At 39.9% G+C, this 24,538-nt stretch overlaps 2 protein-coding genes across 7 annotated transcripts; one reads left to right on the forward strand and one right to left on the reverse strand.

Annotated features, from left to right (window-relative positions):
* Positions 1-6,228: 6,228 nt before the first annotated feature.
* c1ql3b (complement component 1, q subcomponent-like 3b) lies at positions 6,229-8,954 on the forward strand. The gene is made up of 2 exons (XM_084412180.1): positions 6,229-6,919; positions 8,248-8,954. The coding sequence occupies exons 1-2, from the start codon at positions 6,362-6,364 to the stop codon at positions 8,425-8,427; spliced, it is 738 nt and encodes a 245-aa protein (XP_084268306.1). The 5' UTR covers positions 6,229-6,361; the 3' UTR covers positions 8,428-8,954.
* Positions 8,955-10,917: 1,963 nt separating this feature from the next.
* Positions 10,918-24,070, reverse strand: pter (phosphotriesterase related). Of its 6 annotated transcripts, none has more exons than XM_084412172.1 (6): positions 23,993-24,070; positions 21,014-21,124; positions 19,828-20,272; positions 17,168-17,433; positions 14,780-14,920; positions 10,918-12,403 (listed from the first exon to the last, which is right to left on the reverse strand). In XM_084412172.1, the coding sequence occupies exons 2-6, from the start codon at positions 21,022-21,024 to the stop codon at positions 12,193-12,195; spliced, it is 1,074 nt and encodes a 357-aa protein (XP_084268298.1). In that variant the 5' UTR covers positions 21,025-21,124; positions 23,993-24,070; the 3' UTR covers positions 10,918-12,192. The 6 variants fall into 6 exon arrangements, with proteins under 6 accessions (XP_084268298.1, XP_084268300.1, XP_084268301.1 ...); XM_084412174.1 differs by having other exon boundaries at positions 21,014-21,128; positions 23,821-24,015; XM_084412175.1 differs by lacking the exon at positions 23,993-24,070 and adding an exon at positions 23,821-23,876.
* Positions 24,071-24,538: the final 468 nt, after the last annotated feature.

Below are 24,538 nucleotides of genomic sequence, written 5' to 3' on the forward strand. Positions count from 1 at the left end.
AGTTTTTGCTTTTCTGAATACACTGACATTTAAAGTAATTACAGATTGACAATTTAAAATGTTTTTTTTTTTTTTTTTTTTTTCAGAGAAGTGTTTTTTGTGCAGTTTATGCAAGTAGAATAAACTGGTTTGAACATTTTCTTTTTCTTTTTTTTTAAAAAGATTTGTAGTAGCCTACACTTTTTTAAAGACTTTCAAAGAAATTAATAAAATGAGATTACATCAAATCAGTCACAAGTGAATTATAAGTACTATACAATAAGTTGTGGTTACTTCATTTTTTGAAGGCAACGGGATTCCTCAAATTAAGTAGAACAAAAACTTGTTACGTTTAAGTTAAGTAGATTGACATTTTTAAGTAATTGCAATTTAATTAGAATAAGTTAGTACTAACAACACATTTTCTTTTGTTTTAATAACTTTTATTTGCCAGAGTAACTTGGAATTGTCAAGGTCACATAACTTATTTTGTTAATTACACACAAAGTTGATTTACTTAAAAAAGTGAGGAATCCTGTTGCCTTTAAGTAAAGTCAACTGATCACTTTTTACACTTGGACATGATGTGCCATATATCAGCATATAATACGGGACAGTTTAAAGATATTTAAGAGTTTTGTTTGAGGCACTTAGTTGAATGTAAAAAGGATGGTTTTGCATGTTTACCACTGAAATACGGGAAAGGTATTATTTTCCAAGCTTGACTGACCCTTTGCCAACATATGATATGGTGGTGGTTGAGGAGAGACCCCTGATATGATAGTAAAGTGCTTTGGGTGTACGGTAGTACATAATAAAGCACTATATAAATGCCTCATTCATTAATATGAATGGAATCCAGAGTTGTGTTCTGTCAGAGTCTTGTTTTCATTAGTCACATGTCTTCCTTTGTTCTGTTTTCCCGTCACTCATTTGTTTCCAAGGTTACCATCATTAGTTCATCTGTCACACCTGTGTCCTCGTTAGTCTTGTCAGCTGTGTCTCCTTTCCCTGATGTATTCCCTTTGTATTTAAGCCCTGTGTGTTACCTCGTTCATTGTCTGGATTATGTTGTATTAAGTGTGTGTGAACCTTCTGCCTGTCTTCGATGTGATTTATATTGTGAGTAAAAGTTTGCATTGGAACATTTGATTCTTCTTCTTCTTCTACCTGCACCACACCGTGACATAAGATTGGACCGGCCAAAATGGACGATAGGGTGAGAATTATCGTCATGGCTCAGGAGAGCCAAATTTTTCATTTACCAAGGACTTTTGCTGCCTCGCCGTCACCAGCGCCCTCGACGACGAGAGCCTGAGTACCTTGTTTTCCAGATCGGGGCCACATTCAACCATCCCATCAACCTCCCTGACACCACCGGACTGGACTAGACTGTAGGGAGACCGTCCTCCGGTGTCTGGAGAGCGTCATGCCTCGATCCGGAACACAGCCAGACCCAAGGCTTCTTTACGTTATGACTGCCCAGCCTGAGCCCTCAGCCAAGATGGCTGCCACCTCACTGCCTGAGCCCTCAGCCAGGATGGCTGCCGCCTCACCGCCTGACCGCCAATACCTGTTCCCTGTTCTGTTCCTCGACCTCTTCCTGTCCCTAGACCTGTTCCTGCCCCAAGAACTGTTCATGTTCTTAGACCTGTTCCTGCCCCAAGAACTGTATCTGTTCCCGAGTCTGTATCTGAATCTGTTCCCGACCCTGAGCCTGTTCCTGAGCTTGAGCCTGTTCCTGAGCCTGAGTCTGTTCCCGAGTCTTAGCCTGTTCCCGAGCCCGAGTCTGTTCCTGAGCTTGAGCCAGTTCCCGAGCCTGTTCCTGAGCCAGTTCCCGAGCCTGTTCCTGAGCCTGAGCCAGTTCCCGAGCCAGAATCGGTTCCTGAATGAATGATGACCTGGCTGACGACCTGAATGATGTTGTGTTAGCGGCCCCTAAGTTAATAACTAATGATCTTTGCAACGGAAGTGAATCAATCAAAGCTAACTTTAGCTGGACAATAACTTTATTCTAGAGCTGCTATAAAGCCAAAACCATCTCTGTTACTTTAATTTCCTATTATCACTGTAAAGCTGCTTTGAAACAATCTATATTGTTAAAAGCGCTATAAATAAGAGGGTGACTTGACTATTAGCTGTAGGCCTATGTCAATTCAGATCTATATGTGGACAAACATGAAAATACAGACATTGACATTGAAGTCAGACAATTTAATATTGTATTTGGATCACCAAAAATTGCTTATTGGCACTAAAAAGGGGAGAGAAACAGACGTGTACCAGGAATAGCTGTTTTCAAAGTGCACACCAAAAAGTGAAGACCAAATACATGGTCATAACCATCAATATGCTAAAAGTTTTCAGAGAGCTGTAATGATTGAACTAGGGTTATTCAAGTGCTCAATCGTCAAGATCGAGAAAACACTGAGAGCTCCACATTGTGCCTGTCTGCTTGTGTGGACATGACAACCCATTCTCTCTGAGAGCTGTTTGCCCATTTTCTACACCGCTAATAAGAAGACCAGTCAGTTTAGGCAGTGGCACGTGTGGCACGTGTATGGTCACGTCGTGACTTTTTCCAGTGCGCAGAGAACAGGTTAAGATGGATGCCAAGCAGACGGACACTCATCCCACGACGAGCAGCACCCTAATTTGGTCAAAGAAAGAACTGATACACCCATCTCTGAGCACACAGAGTTCTCGGATGACAGTGTGCGCCGCTCACGAGCCTCGCCACTCTCGTCCCCCTCTGTCGCCAGACCCCTGCCAGAGCACGCCCCCGTGGACCGCTGGTCCTTCCCTGGCCTCCTCTGGCAGGACGCGGCTACTGACCATCAGGCTCAGGTACACGATTCAGTTTGCGCTGTCTCCTTCCCGCTTCAGGGGAGTCCACTTCCCTATGGTCGGTGGCAATGCCCCTGTCATGAGAGAGGAGGTCACCACCCTACTGGCGAAGGGTATGATCGAGACTGTCCCTCCAGCCGCTGTTGACGCCAACGCCAGATTTATGCCACCGCCAGCTTTCGCGCTTGGCTAGGTGCCTCCATGTGCATGGTTCCCCCTCTGGGCGACCCCCGCATTTGTATTTCCACTGTAAGTCTCTCTGAGCATGTGTCTTTCCCTCGGCAAGCCACCTTGCCACCCCTGGGGTTGAAATATTCCACCTGCGGCTGGACAACCCAGTGATACTCCATATGCAGCCCCTCCAGGTCATATGTGTATTCTTAAGTCCCCCCCCCTCCGGGCTGGCACTGATTGCATATTTCCGCTGAGATATGCTTCCCAGTGTACCTTGGTATTCCTGTGTTAAGTAGGAGTCCTTCGTCCGTGCTAGTCTCACGACAGGGATCTCAGACTTACGCAGGGCACTGGAAGACAGCCGAGGTGGCATGATTAGACTGGGAACCCCATTTGTCGTCACTGACGTAACTCGTAGTGACCACGAAAGGGAACGTCTCGGTTACGTATGTAACCCTTATTCCCTGAGTAAGGAACGGAGACGTTACGTCTCCCTGCCACTTCCGCTGTACCGCTGGAACGCCTGAGTTCAGTCTGGGCTCCTCAGCGAAGACATATCTGCATGTTGCCGGTGTACTTCTTTATATACCCACAAGGTGGGGCGGAGTTACGCTATGCAAATTCCGTAGACCCATGGCATTTCTTTGCCATTGGCTCGTTTTATATACTCGAAGGTGATAGGCTTTCTAAGCGAAACCCCATTTGTCGTCACTGATGTAACGTCTCCGTTCCCTACTCAGGGAACAAGGGTTACATACGTAACCGAGACGTTTCTCGCAGGAGAAGGGCTAGATGCTGAGCAGCAGAATGCTTAGGTCAGCCTAGTTTGTTTTTAATTCAGGAGGGTTCAGGTCCAATGTTCATAGAGCTGAAGATTTTGTAGTCAAATTATCCGCACACATCTCCTCTACAAAACAAACTGACCTTAAACATAGATTGTGACGGTTCACCGGGGCGAGCAGTGCTGCATATAGCGCTCTACAGCTTACGATGCAGACATCAAAAGATTAAAGCCCATCATTTGGATAAAGGAAACAGTTAAAACGTATTTGTTGATGTATTTGTTTCTTAAACCAAAGTCCTAACTGCTTTTTCTCAATGTTTTTTACTCATAGGCTGCTAGGAAGAGTCCGTCTCTACTGTGGGGCTACATTGTTGCTGTTCCTTTTTTTATCCCTTTTCTCCTTCTTTCAGGTGTCAAGCATCTTAACTTGAATTGTGTCTGTTCATTATTCTAGAGACAGTTACACACACAAAATTAAGATATTTTTCATATCACTATAGCCTACTTTAACTCCTTTAATAATAATACCAGCTGACAGGGCTCTCTGTCTGTTTACAGCTTTAGGTGAGATAGCCTATTTTTTGTATTGAGAAAAATGAACATGTATGTATCTTATTTTTATACATCCAAAATGTCTTATTTTCATGAGCATTCAAATGTTCTTATTTATTGTTCTATTTATTTTATACTATTGTACTATTTAGACAATAACAAAGCAGTAATGCAAAGATGTCATTATTTAATTTTGCAAAAAAATCTTATTTTAATTAGAAAACAATGTGCATTTAGTTGTTGTTGCTAGTTTGAGTTGAGAAATACACATTTCAGCATTATCACTAATCTGTGTGTGCATTTTCCTTGAGAACCAAGCAAGTTGACTCATGAAACCATTTGTTTATTATATCGCAATCACAATATTGACCTCAATAATCGCAATATGACGTTTCCCCCAAATCGTGCAGCCCTACTTTTCAATCAACAAACAATTGCAGTCTTCCCAAGGGTTTTCATGTGTTCATTTCGATTTCATTTGAGGTCACAAGTAGACTCGAGAGCATTGCTTATTGAACATCTGTTTACTTTTGTCCTATGCATTTACATATACAACACAACGTGTGATACAAGTAAATACATATTATTGGAAAAAGTTGCTTGATGCTTCTTTGTCTGTTGGAGCACTGCTGTGCACATGAAGATGGCATGTGACTCATGATATAGCAGTGATCATCCAATCACGCTGAGTAAACCACTGAGAATGCCAGCTGGAGAGGACAAGGCAGGACACAAGTGCTCATTGACTCAGAGAGGGTGTGTGTGTGTGTGTGTGTGTGTGTGCACTGGTGCATCTGTGTTTGTCTGTGTACATACACTACAAGAGGTGTGAGTGAAGCAGTGAGCTTCTCATGCTAATCTATCATGCTTCTTCACATGAGATATGGCACGTGTACGAATCTTCTGTGTGAATATTATGGTTTATTGTCACAGTCTGAATGAATATCATTTCTGTTTTAATTAATCCTTTTCACAGGCCAGAGCTTTCTCAGGGTGTAATAATCTTCATTATAGGCAGCAGATCTCTTTCTCATTCACAAATACCTGTCCTCCTTCAGTTTGACGAGGTGAGAACTTCATTGTGAGTCATATAGATATTAGTGTCTAAGATGACAATGTGTGGCACTTTTAAGGTGCTCCATCACTCTGAATGGGTGGAATTGATTACATTTCTCAAGCAGATTTATGGGTAAGGAGAGACTTTGGGAGACACAGTAACTGTATGATGTGCAGAATAACAAGTGCAGAATAACAAGTTACAATTTTTTTGTAACATTGTAAATGTTTTTACTGTGACTTTTGTTTTTACTGTGACTTTTGATCAATTAAATGCATCCTTACTGAATATGTATTCATCATTGACCCCAAAACTTCAGTAGGCCTATACATACACAATTCATGAAACCGCAAAAATTTAAGAATGTAAAATTATTGTCTGCTAATTTTATTTTTTTTTAAATTACATTTATCTAAAACACATTTGACAACACTTAACTCCAACATGACATTTAATTAAAATGTCCTGGATTTCACAGTTTAACTAATCTTATTTGGCTATAAAAGAAGCTAACAAAAATGGGTTTACTTTTTGATTTTAGGCCACTTGCCTCGCATCAATCTGTTTTTCTAAAGATACAGCTCACGTGCGCGCGCACTCTCTCTCTCTCTGTCTCACGACATACCCACCCACCGCCCACCCTCAGGTGAGATTGCAGGGATGTAATGCATATCTCTCACACACACATTTATGTTTGTTTCTCCAGTGTTTAACTTTCATTCGTTTTCTCCATTCAAACTAAAACTTCGTTCAGGTGTCGTTTCCACTAGTTCAGGAATTATATAACGTCTTCATAGCAAAGTTAACTGACTTTCTCTGGAGCAGCAGGGAAGTTTAATTGTTTAGATTTGGACATCGCTTCTGCGCCGAGCAAGATTGCGCGTAAATCTCAGCGCGAGGCGCGCCCGGTGCTGTCGAGACTGGGCGTCAGAGCGCGGGTGCTCGCCACGGGAGTGCTGGGTGTCGTCATGGTGCTGGTGCTGGTCATCCTCATCCCGGTGCTGGTCAGCGCGGCAGGATCCGACCCGCGCTACGAGATGCTCGGCGCATGCCGCATGGTGTGCGATCCGCCCGGAACGAAGTCTCCATCATCAGCACCGGTGGACAACCGTTTAGTTCAGTCCCCACCAACTTTCATCCGCGGTACGAAAGGAGAGCCAGGGCGCTCAGGAAGGATCGGTCCGAGGGGTCAGCCGGGTCCACCCGGACCTCCAGGTCCCCCGGGGGTCATAGGAGAACCAGGGCCACCTGGATTGCCCGGTCCGCCCGGAGTCACCGGTGTCATAAGCGCAGCGACGTACAGCACCATCCCCAAAATCGCCTTCTACGCAGGACTCAAGAAGCAACACGAAGGATACGAGGTGCTGAAGTTTGATGATGTGGTCACTAACTTGGGCAACCACTATGACCCCTCGAGTGGTAAATTCACCTGCTCCATCCCGGGGATCTACTTTTTCGTGTATCACGTATTAATGAGAGGCGGTGACGGGACCAGCATGTGGGCTGATCTGTGCAAGAATAATCAGGTATTTCATAAATCCAGCTGTCACAGTCCGCAGGTGTTATAGCCTATTTATTTTATTCAACGAATCGATCTAGTTTTGGTGCATAAGAAATATGCTTAACTTAATTTTAAAAATTTTTTTTTTTTTTTGAAAAATAAGTTAAGCATGTTTCGTATAAGTAGTGCTTATACAAATCGATTAATCGCATTTAACAAAGATTTGTTTACAAAGTGTGTGTGTGTGTGTGTGTGTGTGTGTGTGTGTGTGTGTGTGTGTGTGTGTGTGTGTGTGTGTGTGTGTGTGTGTATGTATATGAAGAGGTCAGATGCAAAAGTGGTCATTCTAGAAGAAAATTTCAGATGGCACTTAGAGGCTTTTGCATCTGAACTCTTCATATATACACTTTTGATGAACACACACACACACATAATACACACACACACACACACACACACACACACACACACACACACACACATATATATATATATATATATATATATATATATATATATATATATATATATATATATATATATACACACACACAGACATATAATATACAGTAGTCAACGTTTGAATTGGATCAAAGGTGCCTAAGACAAGAACTGTTATTGTTCAAAATTCATGTATAACTTTGAGAAAGGTTTTGATCCACTTCAAATGTTGACTACTGTATATATATATATATATATATATATATATATAACATTTTTTTTTTTTTTTACACACGCACACACATACATTACATATAATATACCTATATACACCCACACCCACACATTATGTAAACAAAAATCTTTATGTTAGAAGCGATTAATTGATTTGACAGCACTAATTAGTAGAAATATTATTTGGGAAAAAATAAAGCAAAAAAACGTGTCTTTATTATGTTTTGCTATGTACACAAAATGTTTAATTGAATATTTTAAAGTTGAATGTTTCTTACACACTAAAACTAGACTGAACAATTAAAATTTAAATATTGTCCAATTTATGCTATTTAAATTAAAATTGCTATTAAAATTTTGTCTTAAGAATATTATAATGATTAGATCATTATTATTATACAAGCTCTCTCTCTCTCTCTATATATATATATATATATATATATATAATAATAAAATAGTTCTCAGCTACATCTGATATTGCAAAAAAAATAAAAATCATTGCTGTGCGTCAGCCTACAAACCTGCCTTCTTCAGTGGACAAACTGAAATGTTGTCTTGTCTTAAGAGAATAACGTTAAACTTCCATGGGTAGAATTTTGTTTTAAGTCTTTGGAAGTACCAAGGAGTCATAACTTAATGTGCACTTCTCTGATGAGATTAAAAATATATTTCTTGCAGGTGCGTGCAAGCGCGATAGCGCAGGATGCAGATCAGAACTACGACTACGCCAGCAACAGCGTGATATTACACCTGGAGCCCGGAGACGAGGTCTACATTAAACTAGACGGAGGCAAAGCCCACGGGGGAAACAACAACAAATACAGCACCTTCTCAGGCTTCATGATCTACACCGATTAACACCTGTGGAAGAAACTGCACTTTCAGATGTACCTCGTTCTGACGTCACGGAGGGCACAAAAAAGTTGAACCCCCCGAGCCCGTGAAGGATAAACGCAACAGATCGTCCGGTTGAGAACTATACATCTCCAAGCATGTGAACACACACTCTACACGCAAATTAGTTTTTAGAGAAATCACTGTGATTTAGAAACAAATCTTACAGTGTAACACTGGTGATTGTAGTATATTTATTGAGAGATTAACCGGCAGAAAGCAGAAAATCATCATTCCATTCCATATGTGCCAAAGGTACACTGACACATGGCTGATCCGAAGAGGCTGTTACAGAAAACCTGATATTAGCCCGGACACAGTTCAGATGACATTTCTTTAATCATTTCTCATTCTTCGCACACTAAATGTCACATTTCAACCCACAATTCTCTACTGTTTTATATCAATGTTTTCATTTAAAAATATTACCACTGTCTGGTATGTGCAGTGTCATCGAACAAATTGTGAATAAAATATATTGTATGATTTGCATCTGTGTATAAATTTCCTATAATACTAAGCATCCTACATATATAATGCAACTACATCAATCAACAAATTAAATTCAGTACTATCTAGAAATGTTTTAGCTTTAAAAGCACTAAACTAAATGCTGCTGTAAAACATCCTCATCTATAACCACAAAAGAATTAATACAGGGAATTAGTTTTGTAAGCAAAATACTCATGCTAGAAAAGTCACTAGCAATAAAAAAAAAAAAAGCTAATTTTAAAGTGCCCCTATTGTGCTTTTTGGAAAACCACCTTTCATGCAGTGTGTAATATAGCCGTGTGTGAATGTGAAAGGTCTGCAAAGTTTTAAAGATTAAAGTGCACCAAATAAATGATTGTCTCCTAAAAGAAAGAACTGATTCTGAACTTCCGAAACGAGTCGTCAGCGATTCTTGTCTCACTTCCTGTTTTGAACCTTCGTACAGATTTACTGGACAGATTCTTTTATTATTATTATTTTATCATTATTCACTTTCAAAGACTTCTCAGATGTATTTAAATGCCTCTCAGTTTAGTGCTTTGAAAATCATCAATTATTAAACACATTTAAAGGTGAATCCAGTTTTAAGGGAAAGGGAAGCTAGTACAAAAATCTAAATAATCTGGATAAAGTCTTTAGAATACATAATAATATTGACTCATCCCTTTGCTTAAACAATGGTTACAATTTGATGTATATCGTTGTATAAAGCTTTTTGTTTTGAGAACCATAGACAAAAAAAAAAAAAAAAAAAAAAAATTGCTACCTAAACATTTAGTTATATAATATAAGAATTATCTGAAACAATCTTAACTGCTGAGGAATTTTTTTTTTTTTTGAATTTAAAGAGTAGCCTATATGAGTTAATCTCCCTCCTTCTCACAGCCTGTTTCATCACATGAGGTTATGATGCTGTTTTTACTCAATTAGCTACAAGATTCTGGAAATTGAAAATCACTTTTTAAATAGAGATCACAATTCTTAATAGACAACTAATCATGATACAGAGATTATGAGAAAATGTTAGTTGCTGCAGTCTATATAAAAAGTATATTTAATACATTTTTATGAACTGTCATTTAAAAAGAAAATCAGTTTGAGTGAATGATTTAATGACTCGCTCATAAAGAAACCACTTGGTTCATTACTAGATGAATCAGTGACTTAACAAATCTCTTAAAGGTGCATTGCGCAAGTCTCTGAGTTTTTGCAGAACTATGCCCCCTTCTGGCGACACGCGAAACTGCAACCAGAGTTGTGCACGCGGTTACGTGGAGTTTGCGTTAGGGTTTGGGATGAACTAGAAGCCGGTCTCTTTGAATCCATCTTCTACTTTTGCAAAAGTCGCTTGAGTTGTCTTCGCTGATGCGGATAATGGCGGCGAATACACAAACCTGCCAGACATAGCCAGGTGAGCGTGACGATTCCGTCCCGAATCCCTCTTATTTATTTTACTGTACAGGATTATAGAGGCAATCGCAGTGATCATAGAAGGGCTCATTCAGCCCATCAGGCAATTGTTTAAGCATGTATGGGTTAGAAAAACGGGTATTTTTAATATGAAAAGTTGCTTAATGCACCTTTAAATGAACAATTCAATGACAAATACATTTTTTAACAGTCGCTTGTCGCCACCTACTGGTGTAACGATGTAACTGATACAATAAGTTATTTTCAATAGGTGATTTACTCTATTTTGAGCGCTTCCGTAGACATCAGTGTTTTGATAATTTGAATTACTGTAACAGAAATAATGATTCTGTGGTTGAAAAGACTGTGAAGCCGTTTCACACCTATACATAACTGCACTCTCTTGCTCAGCGCTTGAATGTTCGTTGTGATCGTCCTTGTCAAAGGTTTAAAAGACAGAGCCGAATCTACTGTAGGAGTAAGATCGAGTGGGTCTTTGAATCGAGATGTGAGCTTTCAATAATTAATTGTGCAGTTTTATTGCGCAAAATATTTTGTTTGTGCTGAATTCGTATCACTTTCGTAGGTTATTGAGAGAATACAAGTTAGAAATCCCTTTCATTTCCATTGCCAATTCCATCACCAATTTGAACTGGAATGCCAACCCATCAATGCCATCTGACCAATCAAAGCAGAGCAGACCAATCACAACAGGCTAGAACATCTGACCAATCAGAGCAGAGAAAGCTCTTGGAAAGAATGGGTTTAGAGAGAATGAATCTTCGAATTAACCGTTTTCAGACTCTTAGAGAAATGAGGTGATGTGCAATGTATATCATGAGAAAATTAAAGTGTTTTCTGACATTTGAGGATTGTACATCTATTGTAGGAGGCCTCCAAAACAAAATTGGTAACCTTTAAAATAGCATAATAGGAGCACTTTCACTTGAAATGGAAGGAAACGGGATTGATATGCCGTCATCTAATAAGAACGTTATGGATGACTCACACGGCATGATTTTTTTTTTAACATTACCTTGCTGTTACACAGGAACAGAGCAACTGACAGTGTCATTATTTTACTAAAGGAGTCACTGTGAGCGGCCACCTGCTCCAGAGGAACACCTCTCTGTCCTACACAATGACCTGTCAGAACGCACGCCTTTCAATTATTAGATGTGTACGGCAAGCAGTCTTACTTTAGACATACAGTCAAATCCAACCACCTTAGTACTAATAGTCAGTTGTTGTAAAGGGGCATCTTTAAATTCAGCATGATATTGCCATTAACTGTTTGAGACGTATGCAGCTACACAATATAAGAAAGCACATTTTGCACATTATTAGTGTGCGATTGATTAATAATGAATTTTGAGCATAATTAGAACTTTGATCGCACCAGTACCATTCTTTCTGTGCTCATACCACACTTTCATTTTTTCATTGTGATTCCCTGAGTTGAATTAATAGTCTAATTACTTAAAAGCATTTTCTTTGGTAGTTCATCCAAGAAAACAAAGCACCCATTTTCTATGACTCAGAGCCATGCTTTTATTTTAACCACTTTTTTTGTGGTGAGAGAACTTTAACTAGACTTAAAAGGTTCATATATTCAAATCAAATATTTACCAGGCTTTAATGATTAGTGTTAAACCCAACAGTGATCTATGGGTCCCAACTTTGACATCTTCCGTGGATTAATGTTCACAAAAGTATGGAATTTAGCACCAAAATCAATTGGACAACAATGTTCTTAACAATTAAAGGTAGAAATCAACATTTGGTATGTTAACTTGAGGAAGTAAATCGACTTTTAAGGCAGTTGGTTTATTTAAACGTCAGCCAGTGTTTAGGATTCTCAATCAGTATTTTGTCCACCTGGTTCTGAGTGATTCCTCGGGACAACATTTTGGGAACAATATTCTCCAGGATGTGGGAGTAGCCATGACCGCCATACTTGGTCAGTCTGTGCTTGGTGTGGATATCATGGGCGATGAGGATTCTGTCTTCATAACCTTCCCTGATCAGAAAGACTAAGCTGGTGGAACAAGACAAAATGACTCTCAATGATCTGTTGACAGTATATAAAATGGATAGCATCAATCAAATTTGCATGTTTAAAGAAACACAGGGTGTGTTCACACTTGGCATGTTTGGTTTGATTAAAATGAACCCTGGTGTGATTGCTCTATAGTGCGGTTCATTTGAATAAGTGTGAACGCTGCCATCTGAACCCTAGTGGCATCAAAACAAGCGGATCGAGACCTCTGGAAAGATGGGTCTCTGTCCACTTCCAAACGAACGCGGTTTGAATGAAATATGAACGCAACACGGACAGAAGACATGTAAACGAACCAAAACAGGACATGTTGTCACAAGATGCGACCCTAAAAGGACAGAATGCTCAAACAAACTAGTTTTTTCTCGTCATAATCGCGATGTTGCCCATCACAGTTCAGTACAAGCATCAGAACCGAATCTCCTCACAGCAGATCTTCATTTGTGTGACGGAGGGATTCCTGACGCTGTTTTGACTCTTTAACACATTTCACAAGCTCTCATTACACTCGTAATTTGGGCTACGCACATACAACGAGTGCATTTATCCCAGAACACTGCATTGTTTTAGATGTTCGGTAAGTTCCGTTGCGAAATAAAACCCGACCAATCAGGTTGTGAACATATCGCTATGCCTTTAGGTTTGTTAAAATGACAGTGTGAACGGCAAGCGAACCCAGACTAAGGGCCCTATCATACACCCTGTGCAATGCAGCGCCAGGCGCGACGCAAGTGTTTTTTGCTAGTTTCAGCCCGACACGGTTATCATTTTCACGTCCTGCGCCACATTGTTTAAATAGCAAATGCATTTGCACCCATCTGTGCGCCCATGGGCGTGCTGGTCTGAAAACGAGGTGTGTTCAGGCTAGGGATGTCAACGATTAATCGACGATCGATTAATTGTCGATAATACATTTAATCGATACAACTTATCGATCATCGATTAAGCAGGTCTTCATGCGCGTGCGTGCTGCTCAACCGCGAAACATGTAAAGCGAGTGTGCCGGAGTTATGTTTGGGACCATTTTACACCTTCATCATGACTAGAAGTTTGCGTCTGCAATCGCAGCCTTTTGTTTTGTGCAAATGTAAGTTGTAATACTGTTTATTTTGTGTATGCCTATCTATATCTGATTTATCTCGCATTGGATGCATTTGGTTAAGAATGAACTCTGTAGTAAAGCGTCAGCTTCAGCGCGTGCAGCTCAAACGGCAGTGCACGACTAATAATGACTATTGGGACTGTAATATTACATAACATTATAAAGAGAACAATATTGTAATAAAACATTGTGAATTATTTGGGTTTAGTTGCCGTGTCGCGTTGCTCCAGGAAGAGCGCGTCCACAACATGAGTAGTTCTGAATGAATGGCACGTAATAGTTCAAGTTCACTTGTGCATGAATTTGCGTCATTTTGTGTAGATATAATTTGTAATATTATGTTTATTTTGAATATATCTGATTAATCTCATATAGGATGCATTTCTTTTAGATAAATAATGTGCTAGCAAGCTGCTCCAGTTTAACGGTAGCAGATTCATTCAGCGCGTGCAGTTGTTCCAGGAAGAGCGCGTCCACAACTGTCACACATTCTAAGCGCATACGAGGCGTTGGTGACACGTTGTATTAGTAGTTTGAATAATTAATTTAATTAGCAATCACATAAAACATTTTACAATCCTACTAGCCCTTTATTTATATTTATAACCATTATTGATTTGGTGAGGAACATAGCGTTTTTAGCAGCATTTGCAGACCCTGTCATGCTGTTGGCCAGCCACTGCAGTAGACGCATATGGCAGTATTACGGCTAACGATTAATCGATTAATTGATCGTTAATTTAAATGACGATCGATCATGGGAATTTGTGAAAATTGACATCCCTAGTTCAGGCGCATTGTTGGCACGTTGCTATTTTGAGGCAACTGAAACCTGGTCTAAAGTCAACTAGACTATATTTTTTTTGTTATTTAAAGACACCGAGCAGAACCGTTTCTCCGCTTGCAAATTCCGCCATGTAAATAGCGAATCCACCATGGTGTGAGCGCAACTGGCTTTTAAAGGGAATGGGATATGAGACCATTTTTCCCGTCGTTAAACTAGCAAAAGTGGATTCGGACACGACCTTAGTGCGCTTGCAACGTGCGCTTAAGACCATGCGCTTAGATCGTTAAAATAGGGCCCAAAATGTTTGTTTTTTTGGTCCGGACTAAACGAACCAAGCGAATTGAACTACAAGTGTAAACACACCCACAATCATGTACTGTACTGATTACCAGAAAAAGAAAACGAGGCAGATGTTTATGACCCATCTAATGTAATGCCTGCATTCTGGTTGGAGGCAGATACTTACTTCTGAACTCTCTGGCTGTCGCTGGGCATGTCAACACGAAGGTTGAATGGGTAATTCAGCAACTCTGTGCCAAAGAGGTCATATTCAAGGTAGCTTCCCATCTTTGCAAACTCCAGAAGCTCTTGACGATCAAATAAGGTTCTATAAGGGACACACAATAGAGCGTTAAAGGCATGACATATTTTTGTAGGTCAAAATCCAAATCCAAAGTTACCATTTTAGCACTTCCGGTTCCATCGTCCTGAAGTCAATGTGTTTTTTGAATGGGTTTGCGGTTAAATGCTTGAAATAAGGTCTGTGGTTAACAAGCTCAAGATATATTCACGTTTTATTCTTTGACACTGTTGTTTCCATTCTATACTCATTCTAATTCTATGAGAAAAGCAAAGTCCAAACTACAACTATAACAATAAAGACAGAGAAGAACGATATCACTTTCAGAACAACTTTTTTTTCCCAGCTAATTGACGCTAAAAACATTTGACAGCCGATCAAATTCCACCAGACTTTGAAGAGTTTGCGAATTTAAAGCGGTCAGACTACATAAATGTGTCAGTGCTTATATTAAACAGAACATTGTCATCCATTGGTGTGGACACTAATATAATTATCATTATAGTTATCATTCTTGAAGTGAATGTGCCTTAATGGTGGTGACATTGAAGTCATTTGACCGTAGTGTAATTCGTACTGTGTATAGCCTATGTTAAGCTTTTTATATCTGCCGATTGTATTTAGGCTTCAAAATTAATAAACGTTGTGTTAATTTGTGAAGATTATCATCATGAACAAATTGTATAGGAATCGTAAACTTTTGTTAATCACAGAGCTCATTTTCTGCAATAATCCAAAAGCCAATAGTAAAATCCTATTGGGTTTTGTCGAGGGAACCAGGGTGACGCTAACTTCCGGGTTGGCCTACAAAAATCACTCTATGTGACGTGCTAGATTCTCTAAAATTAATAAACCTCAAATAAATGAGATGATTGTGAAAAAGTAACAAAAACATTAGGTTTTGTGAACTGTAAATATAGTGTCAAATAATTATCCAATTTGCCTGTTATTGAATTGTATATAAGTAGGAGTTTCTTCAACAATGGGCACTTTTGTCCCTCCCTTAAAAACAGTTTTCGCACTCTAGTTTAATTTGTCCACTCACTTCGGCCAAGAGTGGACATACATGCATCACAGGAAATTCTGTCCTTTTTTCTATAACTCATGAACATTTAATCTACCACAAAGTCATTTCCACCACCACCTCCTACATACACCACCTACATATTTCATATCTCAGGCTCTTCACTGACACGGTACCACTAACAAGTAGTCATTTTTTATGTGACCTTCATATAAACAAAAAACAAACCCAGGGTCATAAAAGCGCCTGAAGTTATGGAAGCTTGTTTCCGCCACAGAATAAAACATTTTAAAAGAAAATCTCTTTTTAAAAGATTATCTCACAATTGCGAGCTTACATCTCGCAATTCTGACTTTATTTCTCAGAATTGCGAGATATAGTCGCAATTGCGTGATATAAAGTCAGAATTGTGTGATATAAAGTCAAAATTCCGTGATATAAAGTAAGAATTGCGTGATATAAAGTTGCAAATTGCATGGCATAAAGTAAGAATTGCGTGATATAAAGTCAGAATTGCGTGTTATAAATCTCGCAATTATGACATCTTTTCTCAGAATTGTGAGATACAAGTTGAAGATATAAGAAGTTGATATATACTGCTATTCAAAAGAAATTAATACTTCAGCAAGGATGCATTAAATTGATAAAAAAATATATTTCAAATAAATGGTGTTGTTTTGAACCTATTCATCAAAGAATCCTGGGGAAAAAAGTATCACAGTTTCCACAAAAACATTAAGTAGTTTTTCAACGGTTTTTAACATTGATAATAATTAGAAATGTTTCTTTAGCACTAAATCAGCATATTAGAATGATTTCTGAAGGATCATGTGACACTGAAGACTACATTAAAACAGAAAACAGTTATTTTAAATTGGAATAAAAAGTCAAAATTTTACTGTTTTTATAGTAATTTGCCTTGGGACTTATTTCGAAAATATTACAAAAAATTTGAATGATAGTGTATCTGCATAATACTGACCACACTAGAGTTTCGCTCAAACCATGATCAATCTAACCTGTCTATAACATTATAGGAATCCTGAAGCCCTTTGTTAGCTTGTCCAGGTGTGTTTGATTAAAGTTGGAGCAAAACTCTGCAGGAAAGTGGACCTCAAGGGCCAGAGTTGAGAACCCCTGACCTACATGTTGTTCTCAGACAGCTGTTAATATTTTATGCTTTTCTTCCTAATAGTGATCCATTTATGGAACATGTTCCAGTATGCAGGTGTTTTCCCACCTCTTCTTACCTGTCAAGATGAGACATGACCGTTTTGGAGATATCTCCACCAGCTTCCTGCAGAATGCGGATGACCTCTCCAGGAGCGGCTGTGTTTCGTCCAGGGTGGATGATGACGGGGCAGCCGAGCTGAGTCTGAGCGTGAGCAGTGGCTCGCAGGACCTTTTTCTCACTCTCTGTGATTGGCCAGCTAGTGCCGATCTCTCCGATCACGCCACAGCGGATTTCTGTGCCGTCTGCTCCATGGAGCACCTCGCTGACAATGATGTCAGTAAGCTTGTGGAAAAAAAAAAAAAAAATGACACATTTGAGAAATGGGAACAAATCATTTCCATCTATGGGTGTGCAATATCGTAATTGTTGTTTTGGTCTCATTCTAAAGTTAAAAGTGCAGTTCCAAATAAAGCATTACCAGAAATGTGGTGAGCAACACAATGGTGTTTCATACCTGAATGATTCAATGATCTATTCATAAAGACAGAGGCTGCATCCAAAAATCGCATACTTCCCTACTACATAGTAGGCGAAAAACAGTAAGTGACAAAAGTATGTTCGAATTCACAGTACTCATTAAAGAGTAGGCAAAAAGTATCCAGATGACCTACTTCTTCTTACAGCGAGATTGTGAACACTATTCGATGAACTCTTTACTATCCCATAAGGCCACGGGATAATGATCTTGATAAAGTTCACATGATAATGACAACATGATGCATGTAGTGCCTCCAGATTACATTCATACTACACACACTCATTCTATACAGAACATACTTTTTTAGCGGCCGTGAAGTAATTACTTATTCAAAATAAATACCTACTCAAGAAATTATGCGTTCACATGAATCAGACGAATCGGTTTAAGGAATAATTTAAAGACTCACTCATTAAGAGAGTGACTTGTCGCCACCTACAGGTGGTTTTAGTTTCATATGCCAATTTAATTTTTAAATCAATCTCAGCATTATTTATGCAATTGTAACTGCAGCGTAAATACATCTAAATGCTCCTTTAGGTGTATCTTTTGTTCCACTTCAGCAGTGCAAAAATAGATTTTGTTGATCTAGGGGTGTAACAATATATCGTGTCACAATATATCGCAATACAAAAATGCAACAATATGTATCGTTGATAATGACAATTTGTATCATGGATAGTTTACCCAAAATAAAAAATTACTGTGTGAGAAAAAAATTCAGTTTACAGAGTTTAGTGTCAGTACTACATTAAACTATTATAATGTTGAATATAATAATGTATAATAATGCAATGGGGGAATATTTTGGATCCTGATAATGCCAAATGTCTCAAGTTACCAGTAAAAAGTGGCCTACATTATTTCAAATATATCTAGTCAGTGAACGAGTGCAAGCATATACGAATATGCTTGCACTCGTTGTGCGAGGCTTGGACTTGGTGCTTGTAACCCTTGTAATCTTATCTAATAAGATAAAAAAATACTTAGGTTAAATCAGTTTAAGGTGGAAACCATCACCCTTTTATAAAAAAATACATTAACCAACGCACAGAATATAAGCAGGGATGCCCAGACTTCCCTCTCCCTAGACACTTCCTCCAGCTCTTCCGGGGGGACACCGAGGCGTTCCCAGGCCAGCCGGGAGACATAGTCTCTCCAGCGTGTCCTAGGTCTTCCCCGGGGTCTCCTCCCGGTGGGACATGCCCGGAACACCTTCCCGAGAAGGCGTCCAGGAGGCATCCGGAGAAGATGCCCGAGCCACCTCAACTGGCCCCTCTCGATGTGGAGGAGCAGCGGCTCTACTCTGAGCTCCTCCCGAGTGACTGAGCTTCTCACCCTATCTCTAAGGGATCGCCCAGCCACCCTACGGAGAAAGCTCATTTCGGCCGCTTGTATCCGGGATCTTGTCCTTTCGGTCATGACCCACAGCTCATGACCATAGGTGAGAGTAGGAACGTAGATTGACCGGTAAATCGAGAGCTTCGCCTTGCGGCTCAGCTCTTTCTTCACCACGACAGACCGGTACAGGGACCGCATTACTGCAGAAGCTGCACCGATCCGCCTGTCAATCTCCCGTTCCATCCTTCCCTCACTCGTGAGCAAGACCCCAAGATACTTGAACTCCTCCACTTGAGGCAGGAGCTCTCCACCAACCTGAAGCGGGCAAACCACCCTTTTCCGACTGAGAACCATGGCCTCGGATTTGGAGGTGCTGATTCTCATCCCAGCCGCTTCACACTCGGCTGCAAACTGTCCCAGTGCATGCTGAAGGTCCTGGTTTGATGAGGCCAGCATGACCACATCATCCGCAAAGAGCAGAGATGAAATCGTGTGGTCCCCAAACCTGACCCCCTCCGGCCCCTGGCTGCGCCTAGAAATTCTGTCCATAAAAATTATGAACAGAACCGGCGACAAAGGGCAGCCCTGCCGGAGTCCAACATGCACCGGGAACAAGTCTGACTTACTGCCGGCAATGCGAACCAAGCTCCTGCTCCGGTCGTACAGGGACCGGATAGCCCTTAGCAAAGGGCCCCGAACCCCATGACCCACTAAATCACACAGACTAATTGACGTTATCAAAAAAATCCCAGAAATAATTTTTTGTCAACATCGCACACCCCTATTCCCATCATTCTGAAAATAGAAATGGAATCCGTTTTGTTTTGCAATGTAATCACAGGACCACACGCGCCAACCTTCTCAACGGTCATCTTTCGGGTCTCATCAGAGTGGGTCACGTCCACATAGTACCCCGCTCCAGCTATGACATGGACACCCGTGTCCTTCGCCAACTGACGCAGGACGGGCAGATTTCGGTTGATGCCCGTGGTGGTGTTCTCCACTATGGATCCTCCTCCTGCTTTACGGTAACACAGCAACTCTTCCTTCACCGCCTCGATCTCCTGATTCAACAGCAGGTTCTCTTGGTGGCTGTACGGATTCTGCTGCAACCAGTGAAGATGCTTCATCTCAATGGGAGCTGCGGCGAGACCCTCATCTCCAGGTGCTGGGGGAACGTGGCTGCACTCAAACGTCATTGTGAGGTGTTCGTGTGTCATGGTTCGGCCCAGCTGATCAGGCTCGATCAGACCAAGCACTGTCTGCACCTTACCGCTACGCTCAGACATGGTTTCGGGGATCCTGTCCAACAAACAGTTACATTCATTAATATAATAGTGTTCGGACAGTGTGAAATTTGAATAAAAGTAGGGGGGGATCAACTGGTAGACATGATTAACCGGTAGAAATTTGCCAACCGGTAGAGATTTTGGACTATGGCTGTGAAACAAAATAAAAGTTTGTGTTTACATAATAGCCTATATGTGCGTACTGTGTATAATTATTTTGTATAAATACACAAACATGCATGTATATATTTAAGAAATATTTGCATGTATATATATATTTTAGGCCTATATATAATTATATTATATATAAATATTTTACATATAAATAAATAACACATTTTCTTAAATATATACAATATGCATGTGTGTGTTACTGTATATACAAAATAATTATACACAGTACACACATATACTATGTAAACACAAACTTTTACTTTAGATGCGATTGATCGCGATTTCACAGCCGCTTTATGAGCGGACTATCGCGGTTACGCTCATGTGACGTTGCTGTGCGGTCACGAAAGCTTATCGTTTGCATGCATTTTGGTTTAAAAACAGCTGATTTTAAAACGTAAAAGCGCAATAAGCAGTGAAAGTGAAACTCATTTCAGTGTGCTTTTTGCCACCTAACTGGGCTTGAATGGTTAAACACATAACTTGTGTAATAATAACCAAGTATTTGCAAGTAAACGGTCATTTATGTCTTAAAGGGATAGTTCACTTTGAAATAAAATTTTGGTATGTTTTAGCTTACCTCAAGGGCATCCAAGATGTAGGTGTCTTTTTTTCCGCAGTAGTTTCAATTTTGATATTTTTAGGTCAAACCGTTCTTGTCTGTCAGTCATATAATGCAGGTCGATGGTCACTGTCTCAAAACACAAGCACAGAGTCCAAATTAAAACAATTCCCCATCGTCCAAATTAAACAATTCCCCATCGTAAGTACACATTGATGGCCTAAGACACGAAACGAGCGGTTTGTGTGAGAAAACGAACAGTATTTATATCGTTGTTATCTCTTGAACACAGCACACGTCCAAATGATCTGACGGCGCGGGCGGGTATAGATATATAAATAGATGTCGCCTTGGCTACTGCAGTTCATTGGAACGAAACCGTAGCCAAGGCGACATCTATGTATATATTAGGGATGGGAACGACACGGGATTTGGGAAATCGACTGTCGAGGCCCATGTGTCGACTTTTTGTCGGATTGTCGGCCTTTTTTTTCTTTTTCTTTTTTAAAGAGCAGCAGCAATGCGGAGGGTGGAAAATATTCTACATCAGGGTCCGAAATTAACACCCGTCAAGCGCCAAATGCGGGTAGATTTTCTGTTTGGCGAGTAAATCTCAAAAGGCTATCCGCCACACTGGCGGGTGAATGTTCATAACAAAATATGAAATTTTAAGCGCGCACGCACGAGCAGAGAGAGAGAGAGCGAGTCCCGGCCGCGCGCGCGCGCACTCACCATTCAGAGCGGTCAAGCTTCCCCGTACTTTTTGACAAGCGTCCTTGACAGGGCGGCCAGAGCTTCTTTGCTCAAGTCGGCGGCGGTGTGTACGTACCTACAGTTAACGCTCTTTCTGTTGACGGCGCTGAGGAAAAAGCTCCCGCCACTGTAAGAAGCTGTCGCCGCCCATTTGTGTCCTCCTGCGCACCCATCAAAGCCGTGCAGAACGTCTTCAACACTCGCGGATCGTGCATATTTCCGCTGCTGCTTCTGTTTACACACCATGGTCGTTCTTTTCTCGAGAAAAGGAGTTTTCTCATAGCGTTTGCAACGCAATACTCGTTCCCTTATCTCTCAGGGAACCGAGGTTAAAGTAACCGAGGAAATGTAATAAATTAAAAGCCAAAAAAAAAAAAAATGCAATTTGGAAATCCTACAAGCCCCGCCCCCTCGACATGTCGACACTCTATTTTTTTTGTCGAGTGGAGCATGTGTCGAATGTCGGTCGTTTTGTCGAGAAAAAGTCCCATCCCTAGTATATATCTATACCCGCCCGCGCCGTCAGATCATTTGGACGTGTGCTGTGTTCAAGAGATAACAACGATATAAATACTGTTCGTTTTCTCACACAAACCGCTCGTTTCGTGTCTTAGGCCATCAATGTGTACTTATGATGGGGAATTGTTTAATTTGGACTCTGTGCTTGTGTTTTAAGACAGTGACCATCGACATGCATTATATGACTGACAGACAAGAACGGTTTGACCTAAAAATATCAAAATTGAAACTACTGCGGAAACAAAGACACCTACATCTTGGATGCCCTTGAGGTAAGCTAAAACATATCAAAAATTAATTTCAAAGTGAACTATCCCTTTAAGTGAATGTAAACAGTTGAGAAAGAAAACGCACGAGTAGGCTATATTGGATCAGTGCAGTCGGTCTTAAAATGACAGCATCCAAATTTAGGCTACCTGCTGTCACTATTAATGTTAAACAACAACAAAAAAGAGAAAATCTGTCACTGCTCTTGACTGAATCACTTTTTTTTTTACTTTTATAAGAATACATGTGGATTCCACATGGCCCAGGTGTGGGCCGACACGCTGTCTGGGTTAATTTACACAGTAAAGACTATATACATTGTTTTTTTTTGTTTTGTTTTTATACATTTGATTACTAATATATATATATATATACACATCTTATGTAGTTTATTATTATTATTATTATTATTAAAGTTTTTTCTTTATCACTGTTTACAAGTCTTCATGTACAGCTTGAGAGTATTTGTAGGCTAGTATTAGTTTTTTAAATGATATTGAAAATGGTTTGAATTATGAAATTTCAATGGTATCAAATTTTAATATCATTAAAACCTCATTTAAAGCAAAAATAACTATCGTGATATAGCCTAGGCCTAACGTTTTCATGAAATAAAATTACTCATATCGTGATATAAGATTTGGGTCATTTCGCCCACCCCTAGAAAAAAATACTTAAACATCTTTTCCCCCCAACTCTATTTAAGCCAAGAAAGAAAAAAAAACTGCATGTTTGAAGAAGAAGAAGTGAATGCTTGGCTGGTGTAAATCTGTAAATGACTCATCTTGGCTGTGTCTCATTTAACGGGTTAGACACACCTTGGCGGTTCAGACTTTGCACTGACTGAAGACTATTGCATTGCAATGCATTTAATGCGGTTTACTAACGTTAATTTCCAAATATGGATTACAGAAGTAACGGTTAAATGCACTTGCAATGCATGTAAACAAACGCATGCAGGAAGATGTCCGAATAACTGTTACCTGGTTTAATAAACGGTCTATTTAACGCTGCAACATTTAAAGTAGTTTAAGATTATGCCCAAAATAAGATGCAACTATGTTCATAATATTGAGATTCTAAAATAAACTGAACACAGAACTAAGGACTCCGAGGCTTCCTCAATAACAACCGTTAAAAGTCACAACACAGTCGATTAGCATGCAGTGAAACTAACGTTAGCTGCTATTTTAAAATCACACGGCGTTATGCAGTTAGAGATTCTTAATAAACACTGAAATAGAACGCAAAGTGAAAACCAAGACCTGCAGGTGAGTTCAACTTACTCGAGTCTGCAGATTCAGAACTGACAACGGAGCAGTAGCCTACATTCTCGCGATTTTATGCATATAGCGCGAGAACCAGCTTTCACATTCACATTTAAACACTATAATCTGAAGTGCTAAAAACTGAATAATTAAAACAGTACAATTAAATTAGTAAGAATGAATGCAGTACCTCTAGTTTGAAGATGTGGTTCCGTTTACACAGTTAGCCTGTTTTTAAACTTTGAAGCTTATGCCACGCCCCTTCACTGCCGTTTGAGACAAGTATTATATAAGGGCCCTTTGTGGAAATCAGGATTCGGAAAATACATCCTCACTCAGATGAGTCCCATAAAGAAATAAAGCATGTTATTATGAAACATAACATTTGGAAACTATTTATCATTATGAAGCTGAAAGCTGCAGCCTACTATTTTGTGATTGGTTACAAGTGGAATGTTTTACCAGTAACTGTTGTGTTTCCATGGGAATCCATGGTGGATAACAACTTAAACCAGCTTAGACCAAGAGCCAGTTGCATAAAAACACTGTGTCAAACAGTTGACGGTAGCCATTGACTTCCATAGTATAGGAAAAAAAATACCATGCAGTCAATGGCAAACTCATACACATTTGGAACAACTTGAGGGTGAGTATATAACAGCGTTTTCATTTTGAGGTGAACTGTCCCTAAGAACTAGTTTGACATTGTTGTGCTTCTACATTATTTCATTTCTAT

This window comes from Rutilus rutilus (genome assembly GCF_951802725.1).
Source record: "Rutilus rutilus genome assembly, chromosome: 6".
NCBI lineage: Eukaryota > Metazoa > Chordata > Actinopteri > Cypriniformes > Leuciscidae > Rutilus > Rutilus rutilus.